Genomic DNA, 22,659 nt, shown 5'->3' on the forward strand with positions numbered 1-22,659 from the left:
TTGTCTGTCCTGATCAGACACGTCTTGGATTTTATCTGTAGATCCCTCAGTCCAAAAGGGAAAAAATTGGCACATGTGAAGGGCCCCATAGAACATCATAAGAACGAGAACTATGAGGAAACCACGGCCAGCACTCATCCAAGAAAACCAGCTGTGTGCACGAGGCCCAACAGGAATAAAAAAAAAAAAAACTCAGCTGCTAAGAAAGATTCGGTCAGCAGCCATGACTGTTTCAAAGAACAACTTGCTCTGGGGTAGAAACTGGAAAATCATCTTTCATGATTCGCATCGAACAACATTAGAGTCAGACATGGCTACTAACAGTGAACAATAGACGGCATTTACTGGTTAGCCATAATAATATGGGCTACAGGTTAGGGTTGTTTTTGTGGTGTACGTATACAACACTGAGGAGACGCATACTGGATGACTGTACATTATATTTACACACACTATATACACATATAGCAGATTTATTACATGTAACCCCTCCTTGTTGCGCTCCCAGCTACACCTCCACCTCTGATCCAGAGTCCGAATAGTCAGCGACCAAACAGGATGTAGTGGTGCCGGCTCTGGGGGCGCCGTTCTCCGCTGCAGGGGTGGAATTATCATTAACAGTCCGTGCAACATTGTGCCCCTGGCCCCCGTTGCTGTGGACAGCTGGTGCCTCCTCCGCTGTCTGTCTCATGTCATCAGTCTGACTTCCATCTTTCGACGTTCGCCTCACTACCCCGAGCGTTATGGCGGATGCCCCGCTGCTCAGTTGGGCTTTAGGTCGAATCATTAACTTTTTGATTGAGTTCTCCGATGTCTGGAGCGTCTTGTCGCCTGCTGGGGAGAACCAAGAGCGACTGCTGATCTCCGAGCGCTTCTTCTGCTGCTTCTGGTCGTACGCTGTAATAGAAGAAGTGATAAATGGGGATAGGAGCAATGGCCTGGAAAAATCCAGGAGACAATCAATATGGTCGTCAAATGTCACCTGCAATGGGGTCACATTCCAACTGATCCAGAAAGACAAATTGTCCAGTCATACTATAGGACAGTGGATGGGTCATTGCCGGACTGATGAGATTACCTCTTAGGCCTCTGGCAAAGTAAGAACCACAGCTCTGTCCTAGCAGAGAAAAGGCACAACCCTCTGCTCTGCCAGTCTGTCTCCCTCCGGGGGAGACACAGACTACACCTTGGAGCAGTAAGTAGACCCTCTATAGGTGTCATCCCCCCATGTTAAACTCTGCTCTCCTTTCCATTTCTTACACTCCAGGCTGCGATACTTGAGCAGAGCCGCAATCTTCTTATCCTCCTCAACCTCCGGGAGAAGCTTCAGGTCCAGAGACGTCTTCTTCAGCAAGGCCTGATCCCGTTCCTCCTCCTCCTGGATCTGCTTCTTCTCCTCCTGGTATGAGACAAGAGGCCAAATTACACAGAGCCCCACTGCCTGCGATGATATGCCGTGCTGGGCGACCGGCCCACTGACATGACTATGTGGTAAAGACATGTGCTGAGCCAGGGTGCCAGCCGTTATTGGTCAGCACCATGTCCCGCTGACTGGCCCCAGGACAGAACAGGGAGTAAGGAGCAGACCGTACCCACCTCTGCTGTCCCCAATCCCACCCATGCAGTCCTGAGTGTACACAGCTGTAACTCACCCTAAACTTGCTGCGCAGGAGGCTGTTGAGGGCGAAGTCATCCCTCCATGCGCTCTGAGCCTCCTGCAGCTCCGACAGTGATGGTGCCGCCCTCTGGAGCTTCTCTTTATCCTTAACTCCGTGCTCGAGGCGATACATAGAATCCGTCTCCAGCTTCTGCTTTGCTTCATGTTCTGCAAATGACAGCGTGTAAGTACACCCCAACATCCGCCAGAACCCCACTCATTATCACCCAGCAGTTGTTGGAGCAAAGATACTGACCGGTTGTTAGGACTTGCTCATTCTCCGCCATGTCCCAGCGCTCCTCCTTCCTCTGCGCTCCGCTCACAATCACGTAGTCACATGACGCAGGGTCCGTCTGCATCTCAATGTAATTCACACACAAGTGACACTTCATCCTGAACCTAGGAGGGCAGGTAAAGGTAGTCACCGATTATTATCCATCACCACTCAATAATATTCATCAATAATTACCTTCCTCTGCGTTTTCTCACCTGCTGGTGCAAGTTCAATCCTCTACTGCCCCCCAAACTCAGTAGTGTAAGGTGGAGCGCATGACTATTAGAGTGACCCCTCTATTGTGCCTATACAGCACAGACTATAGACCACCATAACAGAACAGCATATATTCTGTGAACTGGCAGCTCCGCCTGCCTTTACCTGGCAGCACTCGCAATTCAATTCCATAATACATTAATTATTTCTACACTAGAGGGTCCATGCAGCTCAGTGGGTGAGGGGGGGGGGTGGGCGCACAATCCTGGTATAATTAAGCTTATTACCTATATATGGGAGTTGTGTAATAATTGCCGACCTTCTTCTTCTCCGCGTTATAACGGACGCCTGAAATAGACAGAAATAAACCATCAGGACTGAATTTACAAACTAAGGAAATCAGAAAAATAAATAAATTATGCGCCCAAGTAATTTCAAACAAGTAATGACTTTATGGGGTACAATCCCCTATTGGTATATAAGCCGATCATAGATCTTCATATTTCTGCAGCATTACCACAGGAGAAACAGGTGTGAATATGCCCCATGGAGAAGGTGGACTTCTAGCCAATATTACAGAATGTAGTGGCCCATTTAAATGGAGGCCCTGACTGGCATCCCGCTGTGCTGGGTCACAGTCAGGATGGGGAGGAGGAGGCGTTATATACTGGAGGACATTACAAGACAGAGATGGAGGCTCTTACCCATTCCTATATGATTCTTGCAGCCGTCGCACCAGATGTTATATGGCATCTCAAATCTGTGGAGAGAAGTTTGTGAATGGACATGAGATCATGTACAGAGTCCTCACCACAACAAGTGATGGCAGGAGACACCAGACATGGCTGATCAATAGGGAACCACACTGAACTCAAGAACAAAAAGCCTCATCCGTGCATTTTCTCCTCACTGCACTAGTATGTGCAGTACCTGCCCGGACCCGTAGGGGTTGCTGGAGCCTCTTCATTCTAGTGGGGTCACAGCAGGGGGTCCCCATTGATCAGCAGGTAATGGCCATTATTTACTGTGGTGGGAGGCTTGCATTGATCACTAGTCTCTCACCTGATGATGAGGATGCCCTGTGACAGCTTCCTAGCCCGCTCCCGCAGAGGGTGGCTGTTCCTGTAGCGGTTGAGAGAGCCATGCTGAGGAAGAGAAGAACAGGTGTCACCTCAGATAATGCGACATTAGGAAGCCGCTAATGGAGGATATTGTCGGAAAGTTCTAGTAAACACAAGCACTTTTTCAATTTATTACTGATTAAAATTTGCAGTCGTTCTTGAGATATTAACCCTTTTGTTTATAGATCGTTGACGAAGAGACCGACCACTGTCGGTGTCTAGCTTGCAAGCACTGCACCGAGATCAGGAGGTCACAGCTCACTCCAGCAATCCTGGGCATCTTCAAAGCAGCGCTTACAAGCTCAATAGAAAAGGGCTTGTATGCACTGCTCATTTTCTGCTGTCTCCCAGCGGTGGTCGGTCTCCAAGGCAACAAGCTGTAAATAAAAGGAGGAACATTTCAAGAACGGCTGAAAATTGTAATAAACAGCTAATTGCAAAAGTATTTACTGGAACTATTGGACAATCTGTATTCATGAAGATGGGGTATTAACCCTTTAAGCATTGGGTCTGGGGCAGGACGATGCCCTGGCGACACCCCGGCACAGCAGCCGCACTCACCTTGGCCGGGTCGAAGTCGGGAGGATAATACTTGTTGGTTCCTTTTCTCTCGCCCTATAGAAAAACAAAAAAAAACCATTTGTGATTATTATTACGTGCCATGAAGGGAGAGACCAGATCACCCTCCATCTGCTCCCAGTCTCTCAGTGTACACCTATGGCTTGTCTGAAGAACTACAAGTCCCAGCTATATCCAATGACCCATGGCCTGAACCCCTGTGCTTTGTGGCACTAAAAATCCCAGCAATCAGCGCCCAGATCCTCAGCTACAAACCCCAGAACCTAATATCTGATGTCCAGGAGCCCACGCTTTACTGCAGAACTACAAGCCCCAGCAAGCTGCCATGTGTGCCGGTAGCAGAACAACTCCTCCCATCAGCTGTGGGACTACTATTCTCAGCAACTGCTAACAGCCTACGTCACTTATAGCACTACAAGTCCCAGGAATTACGGACTTTTTAATAACTGCGGTACTACAAGACCCAGGAAGCCTTCCTGCTCTATGCACTGCTGCACGACAACACTCAACATCGCGGCTGACAGCTGTGGTGCAGCCATTCCTCACAGCTGGGACTTGTGGTTCCACATAAGCTGCCACTTACCATGGTCGCGCAGTGTCACCCCGGACCCTCCTGAGCTGAGAGCTTTTAGCCGCTCCTTCCAGTCTATGTTGTGGTTATAATGCGACAAATAAACGCTAGAGGAAATACTGAGATAATCTGTGTCCTCACTCAGGAGCCGGATATGTGACTGCCCATAGCCGCGGTCTATGACAAAATGGCGGCGGCTTTGGAACGCAAAACACTAGAGCGGGAGACGCTTTCTGTACCACGTGGTGCCAGGTATAACGTCCGGGAAAGTCATGTGACCTAACGGTGGCTCTGAAGGGTCACAGTTCATTCTTCCTGTCGTTATGGTCTAATACGTTTCTTATACAGAGGAGAGGCGGGCTCTGCGGGATCTGACGCGCTGCTGCCCGCTGCCTTCTGGAAGAGTTTTCAGGCAGTTTGGACCGCATCTCGAGAGTCAGTTTTACTTCTGACCACTAGAGGGCGCTGCCATAACATTTACTCTGTAAATGAAGGGGGAGGTGTGCAAGGATGGAGGTCAGGTGAGTATTCCCACCCTGATAGTAGTAGTACTGATATAATCTGTGATCTCCGTACAGATACGAGGAATAGGCTTTTCTGCACAATCTACTCAGGGTTATGGACAATCCTTTTAATTGGCGTCAGACCGAGGCTCCATAGCTGGAAAAGCGACCTCCGGGTCAGCGCCAGAACACAGGAATCCGGAGAGTCTGAACCGCCATCATGTGACCCAGAAGATGGCGAGAGCGGAGGGAGTTATGGCAGCGGCACGATCATAACACTCACACAGGTTTAGGGAAGGAGGAGGAGCAGCGCCTCTAAGGAGGAGATCCATCAGCATGGCCGGTGTGTTTGTTGCTATTTGTAGGTACAAGGATCTGCTGGTAATGGGAGCATCCCCTCCTCTAATGTGGCCCTGGAGCCACCACGACGTCTCCGGCTGGTGCGACATCCCTCGTGACCCCCTGGAGTAAGGTGGATCCGGCTTTGCCTCCATTTCCGTTGCCACGTTGGCCAGTGCGGTTCCTACGGCCAAGTCTACACCATGGGTCAATGGCTGCAGCCTCTCACTAGGACTGTCGGGACCACTGGCCACGCTCCAGGGCGGGTGGGCTGCCGCTCTTGGACCTTGCGCCCTTCTTCTGTACAAGGTGACGTCTTGAGCTCCACACGATCGTGGGCGCTCAGCCATCCAGGTGTTCTCAGTGTCTTCTCTCTCGATGATGATAAAAAGGATGCGCCCCTTCCTCTCATTGCGGTGGATCTGCATGACACATCTGCACAAGACTCAAATCTCCAACTCCAGGACCTCCGCAGCATTAGGTTTTTACTCCCCTCAATTCTTCCTTGGGATAAGGGGCACCTACTCCAGAGCAGAGTCTCCCTCTGTCCCTACAAGGACTCATTCACCTTCTCTTTCTTCCAAGTCACTCTCATCGTCTCGGCTTCTGCTCCTGTTCTGGTCTCCGATCAAGTCTGAGGATACGACTAGTGATGAGCGAGTATACTCGGGTGATCTCCGAGTATTTTGGCGTGCTCGCAGATTTAGTTTTCGTCGTGTCAGCTGCATGATTTGTGGCTACTTGACAGCCTGAATACATGTGGAAATTCCCTAACAGGCAAACCCCACATGTATTCAGGCTGTCAAGTATCTGCAGCGACAGAAACCATCTCCGAGCACCCCAAAATACTCAGAGATCACCCGAGCATGCTCGCTCATCACTAGATACAACCCAACCTCCTCACCAGCCTCGACTATTGACGACTGTTAAACCCACCCTGCTCCCGAGGAGATGCCATAGAGAAAATCGTCCGTGGTGGTCTCGTCACTGGGACAGTGTGATATCTTCTCCCCTCTGTATGGTGATGATGTGAATCATCTCCATCAATTCCCTTTAATCACTGACTTTTTCTTGTTCCTTCAGGTTTGTGCTCATCCCTACTCCCTCATCTTTACAACAGCTCCATGGTCTTTACAAGGTTCTCTGCCCCACTGTGTCACTTCTCCCACTCACCCTTTCCGTTACAAGGATTTTGGAATGACCTTCAGCACTTGGGGTGAGATTTTATCTCCCTAGACTCCCCCCACATTGTTCCTATAGTCATCTCCCTTTGCTCTAGTCCATACCGGCTTACTGTGGTAACACCTCTGATGTCATCACCCGAGGCCTTTTAAGGCCAGCAGGGGCAACCATGTGTGAGTATTGAGATAGTATTGCTCTTAGTAGCCATACGCATGTTAGGAGTTTGCGTCACCTTCCATTAAGCTCACAATACAGCCAGGTGCCCAATTATCTTCTGCTTTAATCCAACTACCAAGGTTTGTTTCTAAGTCCATCTTACATAAATCTAGTCCAAACCTATTTCTGCAAAAGTTTCCAGATTACCAACTTTTTGTAATTGTAGTGAGCCCTGTTCACACCTTTTGTCTCTGCAACCAAGGTTAACGCATCACTGCATGCTAGTTTCCAGTTTGATAATACTTTCCTGTTGTCCTGTGGTTAACCATTTCCTTGCTACAAGTTTGCTTGGATATGTTTGCTATAACAGTAAAACTGCAATCAAATTACCAGATTGCCTAGTCATCTATTACTTGTGTGTCCGACCCCATTTCTGTAAACAAGAACAAGCTGGCATTACATCACTTGTATCCTGCAATTAACCATTTGCCTACTGCTAGTCCGGATTGTCTATACATCTGTTGTTACAGTTCAAAGTACAATTCAAAGTACTTGTTCTCACCCACAAAGCTCTCCACAGTGCGGCACCCCCTTACATCTCTTCTCTCATTTCTGTCTATCGGCCTAGCCGATCGCTGCGCTCTGCAAATGACTTTCGACTAACCTCTGCACTAATCCGTACCTCCCAATCCCGACTTCTCCCGTGCTGCTCCTATCCTCTGGAATGCTCTCCCCCAAGAAATCAGGACTATCCACAATTTGCATAGTTTTAGGCGCTCCCTCAAAACACACCTGTTCAGAGCGGCCTATCACATTCACTAATCAAAGTCATTCTCTGTGTAAGTGTGCGTGCGTAGCCCATTCACTATCTCCATCCATCCTTCACTCCTGCAAGATGGCTGGACCTTCATTGTAAATACACCATTGTAAATACACACCTGTACTCTGTATCTCCCTCACCTCATTGTAGATTGTACGCTCTCACGAGCAGGGTCGTCTTATTTTGCTTTAATTATTGTATTGTTAGCGTTGTTACTTATGACTTGTGTTTTGAAACTGTTAAACTGTAAAGCGCTGCGGAATATGTTGGCGCTATATAAAGATTATTATTATTACAGTGTTTATCCTCATGCCTGGCTCTGCTACATCCAGTACTCTCCTTGCTCCGCTTGTGTGTCTGCCGCTTTGCATATCACTGTTCGTATCCTTTCTGATCCACGTCATCTGTCAAATCCTGCTCGGCACCTACATTGCCTCCGGGTCCGTGCTGCTCACCCTGACCTACGGTGCCTCACCAGGTGAGACTTTACAGGTTGCATTGACCATCTCACCTGAAGAATGTCTTCCTGATACTTGGAGCCCATTTTTTTTTACCTGTCCACATCTGGTTCCCTCCTACCTTAAGGTTATCCAGCTCACATCCAGACCACTTAATCAGTGGTGGGAATTTACTCATCGGGGAATGAGGGACAGGATGGAAGACTCATTAGCATGAATTATTCTGGGGATCCACAATTTGCTCATCGGTGAAGGCCCCATCTTATTCGCCAGGTCCCTGGACACTTGCACCGGTCACCCATTGAGTAGGATATACTTTTCTCTACCTTCTGTTTTTCAGCAGCCAATGCAGAAAGCTTTCCTGTGATCCCTTAGCTCCCAGGTGTGGACTTCTGAAGCCTGGTGTTCGGTCCTGTGTTTTCTGGTCCATGGCCTCTTCCTCTTGGCCCGACCTCCTTCTCTGGGTCTGATATTTTTCCCCTAACCAGCTTTAGAGCCCGAGGTTCTGCACTCTTCATTTTTAAGTGCCGTCTGGTTTGATCAGGGCTACTAGCATTTGATTATTGGTTACGTACTTTATCGTTTATGATCCCCGACAGGCCCCGCAGCGTTTGGCCAGTTTTCTAGTGTTTTTTTTTTACCGTCATTGTGGAAGTTTAAAGCTGCTCCCTCTTTCATTCATTCCTTCCACAAGGGCAGTTGGGGCCTCATGGGCGTTCAGACATCCAGCTTTCAGTCCTCAGGTTGGAAAGGCCGCCCTCTGAGGCTTGATTTGCACCTCTATCAAGTGCTGCAAGATTTCCATCTCGTCCGCTGGCCATGCTGGCTTCTGCCAAGAATCATCACGTTGGTACTCCATATAGTTTTATTATTGCCACCCTCTGGACCCACTCTAGGACGTCCTGCGGTGCGATGTCCCCCCCGGTGCTACTTACCGTATAATGCCTTGTTGCATACGTTGGTGGGCACAGATCCCACGCTATTCTTAGCTTTCTTTTCCGGGGTCAGTTCTCGTTGCCTTTGGCCATTTTCCAGGTTCAGGTCATGCGGCTTCTGCAGGTCATAGTTTATTTTCTTGCTTTTGACGCTCTACTGAGCTGCCCGCTGTAGGAGATGGAGGTACGGTAGGTTTAGCCTGCCACGTTGTGGGGTTTCTGATCAGGTGGGAATGATCGGGGCTAGAGGAACAGACGTAATTGGGGGATCAGTAATTATGGGGCTTTGTTTGCAGAATATGGACGTCGGCCACAGAGAAATCTCATCTTATTGCTCTGAAAATAGTCATTTATTATAAAACGTTGATACAAATCCTCTGATACAATAAAATGTTTGTCGTTTCCGTCGTTTGGACTCATTATAGGAGCCGAGTTCGATACATTTTCCAATGATGGCGCGAGGGGCATGAGATGCCCGACTGTAGACAGTGACTCATGCAGGTAGTGTTACATAATGGGGGGCCGGTCCTGTGGTGGGCATAGTAGCTCCCACAAAGGATCATGGTACAGGTGTAAGATATGACAGGACGGGTAAAGCTCGGTGCCCATCCCTGGCATCACCCCCTTCCATATCCTAAGCTCCCTCGATTCGCCAAACTCCCCGGCTGAAGGGAACATTCCTGTAAGATGGCAGAAAGCTACAGGCTGCAATGTGGGGGGCATCTTATAATGGCGTCAATGTGATGGCCAGTCACCACTTCTTTTTGTGCTCGTCCATCGAGACTCCGCCAGGGCCCAGCGCTACCACGAGCAGCAGCCCGCCCATGACAGACAGGGTCTGAAAGAAGTCGTACTTGAGGAAGTCGTGCATGGGCCGATAGGAGGGGATGGTCCAGAAGGCGTTCTGCAGCACATTGATGATCAACAGCCACAGGACCAGGGTCAGGGCTGCCAGCTTAGTCTTATAGCCGATCGTGACCAAGATGATGAGGGACAAGCCGAAGATATCCTGAAAAATCTGAGGAAGAGAGGAAGACAGGGATTAGATAGGGCGGCATGTGATAAGTGTGCCCAGCAGCACACGGCGGCCACTGGCCATCACCTACCATCAATATATACTGTAACTAGTGCCCATCACCTACCACCACTATACAGTACCCACCACCTATAGACTGTAACAAGTGCCCATCACCTACCACAGCTATACAGTACCCACCACCTATAGACTGTAACCAGTGCCCATCACCTACCACAGCTATACAGTACCCACCACCTATAGACTGTAACCAGTGCTCATCACCTACCACAGCTATACAGTACCCACCACCTATATATACTGTAACCAGTGCCCATCACCTACCACCAATACAATACCTGCCACCAATATATACTGTAACCAGTGCCCATCACCTACCACCGCAATACAGTACCCAATATATATACTGTAGTCAGTGCCCATCACCTACCACCGATATACAGTATCCGCCACCAAAATGTACTATAATCAGTGCCCATCACCTACCACCGCTATACAGTATACATAGGGGGCGGGTCCTGTATAGCGGTGGAAGGTGATGGGCACTGATTACAGTATAATAATAATCTTTATATAGCGCCAACATATTCCGCAGCGCTTTACAGTTTAACAGTTTCAAAACACAAGTCATAAGTGACAACGTTAACAATACAATAATTAAAGCAAAATAAGACGCCCCTGCTCGTGAGAGCTTACAATCTACAATGAGGTGGGGGAGATACAAAGTACAGGTGTGTATTTACAATGATGGTCCAGCCATCTTGAGGGAGTGAAGGATGGATGGAGATAGTGAATGGGCTACACACGCACACTTACACATAGAATGACTTTGATTAGTGAATGTGATAGGCTGCTCTGAACAAATGTGTTTTGAGGGAGTACCTGAAACTATGCAAATTGTGGATAGTCCTAATTTCTTGAGGTAGAGCATTCCAGAGGTTTGGCGCAGCGCAGAAGAAGTCTTAGAGTCGGGAGTGGGAGGTACAGATTAGTGCAGACGATAGTCAAGAGTCGTTTGCAGAGAGCAGCGGTCGGTTAGGCCGATAGACAGAAATGAGGGAAGAGATGTAGGGGGGTGCCGCACTGTGGAGAGCTTTGTGGGTGAGAACAAGTAATTTGAATTGGATCCTATAATGAATGGGCAGCCAATGTAATGACTGACGAAGAGCGGACACGTCCGAGTACCGATTAGCCAGATGGACGACCCTGGCCGCTGCATTAAGTATGGACTGGAGAGGGGATAGTCGAGTGACGGGGAGGCCAATTAATAGAGCGTTGCAGTAGTCCAGGCGGGAGCGGATCAATGCTACAGTGAGGGTTTTTGTTGTTTCCATGGTGAGAAAAGGGCGGATTCTAGAGATGTTCTTTAGGTGTAAGCGGCAAGAGCGGGCAAGAGATTGTATATGGGATGTGAATGAGAGGTTGGTGTCAAACATAGCACCCAGACAGCACGCCTGCTGCCGGGGTGTTATTGTGGTACCACCCACGGAGAGGGAAATGTCAGATTTAGGGAGGTTAGTAGACGGCGGGAGCAGAAGAAGTTCAGTTTTGGAGAGGTTGAGTTTGATAGAGAGTGGACATGATGTTGGAGACTGCGGACAGACAGTCACTGGCGTTCTGTAGTACAGCGTGGGTAAGGTCGGGGGAAGACGTGTATAGTTGTGTGTCATCAGCATAAAGATGGTACTGAAAGCCAAATCTGCTGATGGTCTGTCCAATTGGGGCTGTGTAGAGAGAGAAGGGGGCCCAGGACTGAGCCGTGAGGTACCCCGACAGCAAGAGGAAGAGGAGATGAAGTGGAGCCAGAGAACAAAACACTGAAGGAGTGGTCAGAGAGATAGGAAGAGAACCAGGAGAGTGCAGTGTCTTTAATGCCTAGTGACTGGAGCCTAGAGAGTAGGAGATGGTGGTCAACAGTATCGAAAGCTGCAGATAGGTCAAGAAGAATGAGCAGAGAGTGGTCACCGTTATGTTTTGCTGTCAGAAGGTCATTGGTCACTTTGATGAGTGCAGTTTCAGTCGAATGTAGGGGGGGCGGAAGCCGGACTGTGAAGGGTCTAGAAGGGAGTGAGTGGAGAGGTAACGGGTAAGGCGGGAGTAAACTAGGCGTTCCAAAAGTTTAGAGATGAAGGGGAGATTGGAGACTGGTCTGTAGTTGTTTGTGCAGGATGGGTCGAGAGCGGGTTTCTTTAGTAATGGAGTAACGATGGCGTGTTTGAAGGAGGAGGGGAAAATGCCCGAGGAGAGGGAGAGATTAAAGATTGTAGTTAGGTGAGTTGTGACGACTGGAGACAGACTGGAGGAGATGTGAGGGAATGGGATCGGTAGTGCATGTAGTCGGACGAGAAGAAGAGAGGAGTCTGGAGACTTCTTCTTCTGTGATGGGATCAAATGTGGAAAGTGAGCCAGGGGAGATGCAGGAAGGCATGGGAGTTACAGCACTTGGTGGTTGAGAGCAGATTTCCTGACGGATATGATCTATTTTTTCCGTAAAATGGGAGGCCAGGTCATCAGCACAAATGTCTGTGATAGGGGCTTGTGCTTTTGGCCTGAGGAGGGAGTGAAAAGTGTCAAAAAGTTTCTTGGGGATGTTGGCTAGTGAGGAGATCAGGGTGGTGAAGTAGGTCTGTTTGGCGAGGTGAAGGGCAGCGTTATAGGTTCTTAACATAAATTTGAAGTGGATGAAGTCTTCTGGTGTGCGGGTTTTTCTCCATAGGCGTTCAGCATTCCTAGAGCATCTCTGGAGAAGTTGAGTTTGTGATGTGAGTCAGGGCTGTTTTACTCTGTGTTTGGAGGTTCTGAGGGTGAGGGGAGCTACTTGGTCAAGGATGCTTCTGAGAGTGTCATTGTAGTGATGAACAGCCAGATTAGGACAGGAAAAAGAGGAGATTGGGGACAGTGATGAGTGTAGGGAATCTGAAAGTATCTGAGGGTTAATGGCTTGTAGATTTCTGACTGTGTGGTAGGTAGCAGTGAGCTGGGGTGGGCGAGGATTTGTGAGCGAGAAGGAGAGAATGTTGTGGTCAGAGAGTGGAAGCGGTGAGTTATTTAGGTGGGAGATTGTACAGAGCCGGACAAAGACCAGATCAAGGGTGTTACCGTCCTTGTGTGTCTCAGAGGTTGAAAGCTGTGAGAGGCCGAGAGAGGTGGTTAGTGATAGAAGCTGGGATGCAGCTGTGGAAGTGGGGCTGTTAATGGGGATGTTCAAGTCTCCCAGGATAAGGGTTGGAAGTTCTGAGGACATGAAGTGCGGCAGCCACGCTGAAAAGTGGTCAAGGAAGTGGGTGGGTGAGCCTGGGGGCCGGTATATGACCGCTACCCTGAGGGAGAGGGGACGGAAGAGCCTGATGGTGTGGACCTCAAAAGAAGGGAATATGAGTGATGGAACTGGGGGGATGACCTGAAAAGTGCATTATGAGGACAGGAGTATGCCGACTCCACCACCATGTCTGTTTGTGGGTCTCGGGGAGTGAGAGTTGTAAGCCACCGTAGGAAATGGCAACAGGAGAGACAGTGTCAGAATCCTGAATCCAGGTTTCAGTGAGGGCCAACAGATTGAGAGTTGTTCAGAAAGTAGTTGTGTAGGAAAGGAAGCTTGTTACAAGCAGACCGTGGATTCCAGAGGGCACAATTAAAAGATGGAGATGAGGGAGAGCAAGTAATATTAATAAGATTGGTGGCGGGTACTGTATTGCGGTGGTAGGTGATGGGCACTGCTTACCGTATATATTGGTGACGGGTACTATATTGGGGTGGTAGGTGATGGGCACTGATTACAGTATATTTTGGTGGCGGGTACTGTAATCAGTGCCCATCACCTACCACCGCTATACAGTACCCGCCACCAATATATACTGTAATCAGTGCCCATCACCTACCACCGCTATACAGTACCTGCCACCAATATGTACTGTAATCAGTGCCCATCACCTACCACAGCTATACAGTACCCGCCACCAATATATACTGTAATCAGTGCCCATCACCTACCACCGCTATACAGTACCTGCCACCAATATATACTGTAATCAGTGCCCATCACCTACCACCGCTATACAGTACCCGCCACCAATATATACTGTAATCAGTGCCCATCCCCTACCACCGCTATACAGTACCCGCCACCAATATATACTGTAATCAGTGCCCATCACCTACCACCGCTATACAGTACCTGCCACCAATATATACTGTAATCAGTGCCCATCACCTACCACCGCTATACAGTACCTGCCACCAATATATACTGTAATCAGTACCCATCACCTACCACCGCTATACAGTACCTGCCACCAATATATACTGTAATCAGTGCCCATCACCTACCACCGCTATACAGTACCTGCCACCAATATATACTGTAATCAGTGCCCATCACCTACCACCGCTATACAGTACCTGCCACCAATATATACTGTAATCAGTGCCCATCACCTACCACCGCTATACAGTACCTGCCACCAATATATACCGTAATCAGTGCCCATCACCTACCATCGCTATACAGTACCTGCCACCAATATATACTGTAATCAGTGCCCATCACCTACCACCGCTATACAGTACCCGCCACCAATATATACTGTAATCAGTGCCCATCACCTACCACCGCTATACAGTACCCGCCACCAATATATACTGTAATCAGTGCCCATCACCTACCACCGCTATACAGTACCCGCCACCAATATATACTGTAATCAGTGCCCATCACCTACCACGGCTATACAGTACCTGCCACCAGTACACACAATATTGCTCACGGACCACCACCCACCCCTCCAGCCGTCTATGCAGCCACTAGTGGTTACGTCACCCAGTAATGGTCACCTCCACCATTGCATTTAGCTGCACCTACTGCTCCAGCAGATGTCCAGAAACCGCCGGTCTCCACCCGCAGGTGAAGTATCCGCGCGCCCCACATCAGGTGCCCCTTCTGCCCACACTCCCCGATACTCACTGTAAAGGCGCTGGCATTGAAGCGAAGCAGCGTCATGAACATGAGGATGAGCAGCACGCGGCCTCCCAGCTGCATGTACTGACGGGGTGACGTGTTCCCCACGCTCGGCACCCCAGCAAACATGGTCTTGCCTTCCGAACGGGACTCAGCCAGGAGCAGCAGGAGACCTCCACCCAGAGCCATGTTCCTGGTGTGAAAGTAAGGTAGGGAGAAGAGACAAGATGATGAAGCTTCTCTCGGACCGGTGACTACTGACATAACTTATGTGGAAAGGACACATTATCAGGGGAACTTAAAGGGGTTGTTCACTTTGGGCCACTGCAGTAACTACGCTCCAGCACTAGATGGCGATCCTGCTTGCAGTATACATCAGTAGTACGAGTGTAGGTGGACGCAAGTGAACACCCCCTTTAAGTCTCAGAAATCCACATCTATGTACAACATGTTGGAGATGCAGACGGGAGCCGAGTACTGACCTCATCAGGAACTTCACGTCCCACAGGATATTGTACACGACGGTCTGAAAGAAGAAAACTGCATTCAGAAGACTCCGACCAATATTCACCTATAAGTCGGCAACTTTCTAATATTCCTCCTGTTTAGGCTCCTCACAATATTCAAGACCTAAACTTACTTTCCTCCTTACAGCCATGTCCTTCTAGCTGCTGCCTGGTCTTTACATCCACCGACGTACTGAGCTGTAGTAACAAGCCATGGACTGGGGGGGCGCACACACTGATCAGCCAGAACATGGAGACCAGCCCCAACACATTGCGAGTCCCCTTCTCTGACCACTCAAGACATGGATGTCACCGAATCGCTAGTGTCCTGTGGCCAAGACATTAGTAGTAGCAGGTGCTTTAAAGATGACCTGTCACTTGCTATAAATAATGATTTTTTTTCCCCTTCGTGTAATAGCCGCTGTTCTCCTGAATCCGGCGCTGTTTTTCGTTTTTCCCTGCGCTTCTCCATTCCTGAGATATGGCCTTCTTTTTCTTGTATGTAAATCTAGTTTCATTACCAAGTAGGCATTCCTCAAGTCAAACCACGCCCACTTAGCACCCAAGTCTAGATTTACATATCAGAAAGAGATGGCCATATCACAGGAACAGAGAGGCGCAGGAACAAAAGAAAAACAGCGCTGGATTCAGGAGAACAGCGGCTTTTACTCCAGCTGCGAAAACATATTTAGAGCAAGTGATAAGTTTGCCTTAAAGCCTCCATGAACAGGACTTGATGTTCCATCCTACAGATGATCGATCAGATGGAGATCTGGAGACAAGTCGTCACCTTGATCTCTTCATCATGTTCCTCTCACCAGTCCGGACGATGTCCGCAGTGTGGAGGGATATGATCCTGATGGAAGAGGGCGCTGCCATCAGGGAATACGCCTGCCATGAAGGGGGCACACTCTGTACAATGTTAGGTCAGGGGTACACATGATGCCAGGACCTGAGGTTTCCCAGTAGACGTTGCCCCATCGCTCTGCCCTCGCCGGCTTGTCTTATTCCCATAGTGTGTCCTGGTGCCATCTCTGCCCCGGGTAAGTGACGCACCCACAGGATATACCGTAACTCGTCTCTCATCAGACACATAGGGGTCTCCATGGGCAATCAGGTGTGTGGGACTGCAGTCCCTCCTCTTCACCACTAGGTGGCACTGTGGTCGCGGTCACAGACTATTTATGTCTTAGCACAGTTCTTCTACTGCAGTGGGAGGGACTGGGCCATCGCATGGTCGTGAGCAGTCCCTGGCACGCTGACCCGCACCATGCCCAGTGGCAGTCGTGCCACGTTACCATAGGGTAATAGGCGCGTGATATGCCACAGAATGGGGGTCCACCCTCGTATGGATGCATCACACTAACATACTGCAGTCCGTGCTGCTAGAACATGGGCCCCAAAGATCGGCCCCGCATCCGCTCACCTGCAGGGCGATGATCACGAAGAGGCCGAGGCAGGCGGACGGGACCAGCTTCCTCATCAGCACCAGGACGCAGCCAGCTAAACACAGACACACAGCGTTATCACCCCAGAGGAGGGGGTGTGGGGGGTGCAGCGAGTCGGCTCGGGGTCTCACCCAGCTGTCCCAGCATGTTAAGGAGAACAAACACCGTAGCCAGGACAATCCCGCAGCCCCAGGCCATGCTGATGTAATCGCGCTGCTCGTCCCACTGCAGCCACATCCGCAGGCCGTCCTCCAAGAAGGTGCTGACCAGACACAGACGAGCCACGTGCGGTAAATAGCGCTTTGTGAGCCGCAGGAACTGCAGGAAAACAAGTAGAGTGTCAGCTCAGCGGCACAGCAATCCCAACCACACAGCACACATTACCTAAAGGAACAGCAACTACAGCTGTGGCCAAAAGTATTGACACCCCTGCAATACTGGGGCAGTTTGCCAAAGAAGAATGGTCTAAAATTCCAGCAGAGCATTGTAAGAAACTCATTGATGGTTACCGGAAGCGGTTGGTCGCAGTTATTTTGGCTAAAGGTTGTGCAACCAAGTATTAGGCTGAGGGTGCCAATACTTTTGTCTGGCCCATTTTTGGAGTTTTGTGTGAAATGATCAATGTTTTGCTTTTTGCTTCATTCTCTTTTGTGTTTTTCATTTAAGACAAATTAAATGAAGATAATACCAAAGAATTTGTGTTTGCAATCATTTTCAGGAAGAAACTGAGTATTATCTGACAGAATTGCAGGGGTGTCAATATTTTTGGCCACAACTGTACATTACTGATCCTGAGTTACATCCTGTATTATACTCCAGAGCTGCACTCACTATTCTGCTGGTGCAATCATGTAACTCAGCAGAATAGTGAGTGCAGCTCTGGAGTATAATACAGGATGTAACTCAGGATCAGTAATGTAATGTATATGCAGTGACTGCACCAGCAGAATAGTGAGTGCAGCTCTGGGGTATAAATTGGAATTGCTGCAGGAGCATCCACAGAAATCAGTATATTCACACCCTGACGCTTCTCTGGCTCCCATATCTCGTCCCATGTGATTGTTTCATCACCACAGAAGGTTGGCAGGGCACCAGAGAGGGCGCTACAGCATTGCAGGAGGGGGGGCAGAGTTGGGGACCCGCAAATTTATTTATTTTGCTGCTGAGCTGCAGGTAATCCCATTTGTTTGGATTTTGACTTCCTGATCTAAGTGAATCCATAACTGACACAGAACATAAAGTGGATCCATTTCTGCATCCCGGGAAGAAATCTCATCTCCCTCCATCTTCCTGTGATCCGGTATCACCTGGACCGGCTGGTGTGCCCCATACCAGAGAGTCTGCAGGAAACAGCCGGATCGTCCTGAAAGGGGTGACACTGACAGCCCCCTCCCTGCAGTGCACTGGACCCATGATGCCCCTAGTGGCCAGAGATGGCAGCACAGCACTCTGAGCAGCAGGGATGAATGTTGCAAGGCTGGAGTGTGGCGTCATCCACGGGGGGGGGGGGGGCAGGAGGTACAGTTTTTACCAATCAATATCTATATATTTTTATAGAATACACAAAGCTAAACTTTTTGCCAGCAGGTTTCATTTTTCTACGGCGCCCCCGCAGGAGAACTTAAGCATTACAGTTTCTCTTTATGGATGAGCCGGGTCCTCCACTGGCTGATAAATGGGGGTTCGGGCCAGGGTCTTCCCTCTATACAGTTAAAGCTACATTTCCACAGGAGCCCCATATGCTGATCTGATAGAAGGGACGGCGCACACCACCCCTTGTCAGCAGCGCCGCGTACCCGTGTATCAGGAGGGACTAATCCCGGCCGTCATCACTGACCTCACCCATGAGATTATATATATGACTCCTGAAAGGCAATGGGTTATCAGAAAATTAGCTGTTCGTTTAAATCAGATTTTTTTTTTGTGTTAAACTTCTAAATAAAAGCTTTTGTCAATGTATTTTTCATAACACAAGTTTTATTAAAAATAAAACTGGGAAATCTTGTAATTTTCACATCAGTCACTGAGATTTACTTTATAGTTTTCCTGTTCTTTCAGGAAATACTACATGTACATTAGCAGCAACAGTCAGATCAGAAGCAAACGTCATTGTACAGGAGGAGGAGGAGGTGAGCTGTGACATCACCTATTGAGAATGAAGGATCCTGAGTTATCTACTCGTATGGGGTTATCAGTCATTGTACAGGAGGAGGAGGAGGTGAGCTGTGACATCACCTATTGAGAATGATGGATCCTGTGTTATCTACTCGTATGGGGTTATCAGTCATTGTATAGGAGGAGGAGGTGAGCTGTGATATCACCTATTGAGAATGATGGATCCTGTGTTATCTACTCGTATGGGGTTATCAGTCATTGTACAGGAGGAGGAGGTGAGTCTACAGGTGGTCTTCCCCCATTTCATCATGACTGCAGGTAACGGCCTTATTATTTGTAGCAGTCTTTGGTGATTCTAATTAGGGCTAGTTTGTAGTTTAACTTGCTATTTTGAGGGTGCCTTACACATCCCTTGTTATTTTTATTAGCTGTCTCTTTGATATATAAGGGTGGTATTATATTACAACATTGTTTGCACTTCTATACCCCTCACTATCCCTATCAGGCCAGCTAGGAATTTCTTGTTTTTGATATTCATATACCTTGTGATATTGCTGCCTTTGGGGGTTACACCTCCTGTATGCTTCTTTGTATTGCATTGTCCCTGTCAATTGGTATTCTATTTATTGTATTGTCATGGGCTTTTATTGGATTTAATAAAGTATATATTTTTTGCTAATATTTTGATCATACTCCTTCACTGGCCTCTATTGGTTCTGAATTATACAGGCAGAGGAGGTGAGCTGTGATATCACCTATTGTGAAAGGTGGATCCTGTGTTATCTACTGTATATAGATGTGTTATCAGTCATTGTACAGGAGGAGGAGGAGGAGGTGAGCTGTGACATCACCTATTGTCAATGGTGGATCCTGTGTTATCTACTGTATATAGATGTGTTATCAGTCACTGTACAGGAGGAGGTGAGCTGTGACATCACCTATTGTGAATAGTGGATCCTGTGTTATCTACTGTATATAGAGGTGCTATCAGTCATTATACAGGAGGAGAGCTGTGACATCACGTATTGTGAATGGTGGATCATGTGTTATTTACTGTATATAGATGTGTTATCAGTCATTGTACAGGAGGAGGAGGAGGTGAGCTGTGACATCACCTATTGTGAGTGGAGGATTCTGTGTTATCAGCTGTGTACAGAGGAGTTATCAGTTACTGTAATGCTTCCTCTGATGATAATGAGACGTCTGAAAACTCTCCTAAAAAATGGCCCCAGTGTCCAGTATTACAGCTGTTGAGGAGGACGCTGTGCCGCAGTGATCACGGGCTTCCTGCTGTTTGGATCAATCAGGTGAGCTTGTTACTTTTTCTAAGTGTGGAAGATGCAGGATTCCTTTTCCCTACAGAGCGATAGAATAAAGCTCATTTGTAGATAAATAGATGTAATCCACAAACCTGCTTACACCAGGGGTGATATTCTGACAATTACGGGGTTTCTGGCCGCAGCAGTCTTGTTACCAATATCATAAATCACGTGTTAGTCACCCTCTTCCAGTCTTTGCTGACAGGCCGCAGCGGTGAAACCATGACTACAGCCACACAACACCGCTGCAGCCACTCTGCTGATGCAAACAGCGGCCGCTAAGCTCATTGATTGGCTGCAGTGGTGAGGCTTTCACGTGTGGAGGAGTCCAGTGTTTCTGAACTTAACAAAAACAAAAAAACAGCTTCAACTCTTCATCAAAAATGCAGGAAAAAAAAAACTGGTTTTCCTAGTGTGAACACGGGCTAATGGCGCCTGTAAAGGCTTCTCCAGGTCAGAGACTCCTGTCCCCGGTCGCCTCTTTTCTGCCCCTGCCGTTTACTCCCTCTCCCCGGGTCCATCGCTGAGTCTGCAGGGTGGACATCATGCTGACAGCGCTGCAGCCAATCACTGAGTGCAGCAGCTCTGCCCGTGTAGACGGCGCAAACTGCTCTGAGTGGCTGCGCTCACTGACTGGCTGCAGATGGGGACTGAGTGTTGAACAGGTTTTTTTTTTACAAAACTTGAAAACCCCTTTAACCCTCTGAGCACCTTAATAGCGGACACCTGCCTCTCGCCACGCTCCTGATCCCAGTAGTCCTTTGCGAGAATGACCGCGGGACGTCGGAGGGTGAGTGTATCTCTATTTTTTATTTTAATTCTATTTTTTACAGGGATATGGTTCCCAGGGCCCGGAGGTCAGTCTCCTCTCCTCCAGACCGTGGGTACCATCCGCAATTCTTCTTACTTTTCGCCTGGTGTGCACAGCCACATGCGGGAAGTAAGCGGAACAATGCATTCCTATGGGTGCGGGATCGCCGCGATTCCGCAAATTAATGAGCATGCTGCAGATTTTACTGTGAAGCAATTCCGCCGCGGAAAAACCGCAGCATTAGCCCAGCATTGCGGAATCCCACAGGAATGCATGGGATCCTTATTTTTCGCAGCAAAAATGCGCATTTAAAACCAACGCGAAAAAAACCGCGACATGTGAACTTAATTTCGCGGTAAATTCCGCATTTCTGGCTATTTTCTATGTGTCTGGGGACGTGCGGAAAAAAAACGCATAAAATAAGTGCGTTTTCTGGGAAGGAGTCCTGTTTATACGTGTGCACATAGCCTTACAGGGGAGTCCTAGCTGAGAAGACCCCTCTAATGGCCGATGATGGCAGACCTGGCCCCCACAGTGTGGTGAATGGAGGCAAGTGTCACAGTGACTGCATGAAGGTGCAGACAGATTGCTATAATCCAAGTGTATGGCCCATGTAGGACTACAAGTACCACAGTGCCCAGTAACTGTCCCTCAGGAAGCCACAGGTCGCTGATCACTGCGGCAGAGCGGTCTATCAGCATCACTGCCTGTAACTGGCGGTCATTTCCCTCACAGGGACCGCTGACCAGCAGGGTGATTAAGTGTTAATGACTTGTCTAATGTATTAATTACTCTCCCCCCATCTCATGGTTTATTCCAAGTATCACATATTCCATGCGGAACATACCAACAGAGGCTGCAGGGTAGGAAAGCATGGACTGTACCATGTCACTTACAAGGAGGGCCTGGTGACTGCAGGGTAATAACCCAGGAGTGGCCCGGGGGTGACGGAGCGGGGCGTTGTTACCTGCTCTGCCAGCTCCTCAGCTGCTCCCATCACATCCGAGAGCGCCATCTCCTCCCGCCAGTCAGTGAGCCCGTCCGGCGTCTAGCACAGGCAGCCCGGGCACTGCTTGTAGAGGGCGTGGCCCAGCAGCCGCGCGTCACCTCTCAAACATCACTGCTATTGGTGCATAGTTGGCGACATACGGAATCACGTTTCTTTTTCGACCAATAGCAGCGCCCCAGCTCACTGCTGCACTGTGTTGTGCAATCTGAGTGGAAATCGCGGGCGGCGGCCATATTAGGTAAGGGCAGCGTGCCCTCACTGTCAACGTGGACAGACGGAAGGCCTGAGGCAGCGGCGCAGACTGGAGCCGAGTGCGGACGGTCACACTGTGCGGACTCCCCCAGAGCGGCACAGAGACCGGTGTGAGGAAGATCACTGCCGTCTGTCAAAGAAACCTGCTTCTATCTCTTCCTGGGAAAATGTCTCTTTAGTGAGTACAGACTTTCCCATTACAGAGACAGGAGACGACAAAGTTCTATGGAGAAGTGTAACTGTCATTTATGGAGAACTTGCAGCGGAATGCCAGTGTGTGACTATAGCTCCTCCCTCTGCGTCCGCCTCTAGCTCCTCCCCCACTCCCCTTCCATAGAATATCACAAGCACCAACTGTCATCTATCTCAGTAATGGGATAATGAGCCTTCACTGAATG

At 48.9% G+C, this 22,659-nt stretch overlaps 2 protein-coding genes across 4 annotated transcripts; both read right to left on the bottom strand.

Moving 5' to 3' along the window:
* Positions 1-318: 318 nt before the first annotated feature.
* Positions 319-4,608, bottom strand: YJU2B (YJU2 splicing factor homolog B). The gene is made up of 9 exons (XM_073587373.1): positions 4,431-4,608; positions 3,830-3,883; positions 3,210-3,292; positions 2,852-2,907; positions 2,435-2,495; positions 1,914-2,056; positions 1,653-1,825; positions 1,261-1,399; positions 319-897 (listed from the first exon to the last, which is right to left on the bottom strand). Exons 1-9 carry the CDS (start codon positions 4,431-4,433, stop codon positions 509-511), a joined length of 1,101 nt encoding a protein of 366 aa, XP_073443474.1. The 5' UTR covers positions 4,434-4,608; the 3' UTR covers positions 319-508.
* A 4,531-nt stretch (positions 4,609-9,139) lies between these two features.
* Positions 9,140-22,125, bottom strand: LOC141099228 (surfeit locus protein 4-like). Of its 3 annotated transcripts, XM_073587375.1 has the most exons (7): positions 21,968-22,101; positions 18,552-18,620; positions 16,887-17,073; positions 16,734-16,810; positions 15,284-15,327; positions 14,808-14,994; positions 9,140-9,829 (listed from the first exon to the last, which is right to left on the bottom strand). In XM_073587375.1, exons 3-7 carry the CDS (start codon positions 16,990-16,992, stop codon positions 9,563-9,565), a joined length of 681 nt encoding a protein of 226 aa, XP_073443476.1. In that variant the 5' UTR covers positions 16,993-17,073; positions 18,552-18,620; positions 21,968-22,101; the 3' UTR covers positions 9,140-9,562. The 3 variants fall into 3 exon arrangements, with proteins under 3 accessions (XP_073443476.1, XP_073443475.1, XP_073443477.1); XM_073587374.1 differs by lacking the exon at positions 18,552-18,620 and having other exon boundaries at positions 21,968-22,125; XM_073587376.1 differs by lacking the exon at positions 18,552-18,620 and having other exon boundaries at positions 21,897-22,034.
* Between the last annotated feature and the right edge of the window lie 534 nt (positions 22,126-22,659).

The sequence above is a fragment of the Dendrobates tinctorius genome, unplaced genomic scaffold, assembly GCF_039654945.1.
Source record: "Dendrobates tinctorius isolate UK_male_01 unplaced genomic scaffold, ASM3965494v1 ptg000099l, whole genome shotgun sequence".
In the NCBI taxonomy this organism is placed as follows: domain Eukaryota; kingdom Metazoa; phylum Chordata; class Amphibia; order Anura; family Dendrobatidae; genus Dendrobates; species Dendrobates tinctorius.

Coding starts and splice junctions, on each gene's coding strand:
- YJU2B (XM_073587373.1), bottom strand. Junction 2,496..2,851: donor CAAGAATCATATAGGAATGG/GTAAGAGCCTCC, acceptor TGTCTATTTCAG/GCGTCCGTTATAACGCGGAG. Junction 2,057..2,434: donor TACACAACTCCCATATATAG/GTAATAAGCTTA, acceptor CTGCCCTCCTAG/GTTCAGGATGAAGTGTCACT.
- LOC141099228 (XM_073587374.1), bottom strand. CDS start 22,015: ATGGCGCTCTCGGATGTGATGGGAGCAGCTGAGGAGCTGGCAGAGCAG. Junction 16,811..16,886: donor TAACATGCTGGGACAGCTGG/GTGAGACCCCGA, acceptor GTCTGTGTTTAG/CTGGCTGCGTCCTGGTGCTG. Junction 9,830..14,807: donor TCAATGCCAGCGCCTTTACA/GTGAGTATCGGG, acceptor TCTCTTCCTCAG/ATTTTTCAGGATATCTTCGG.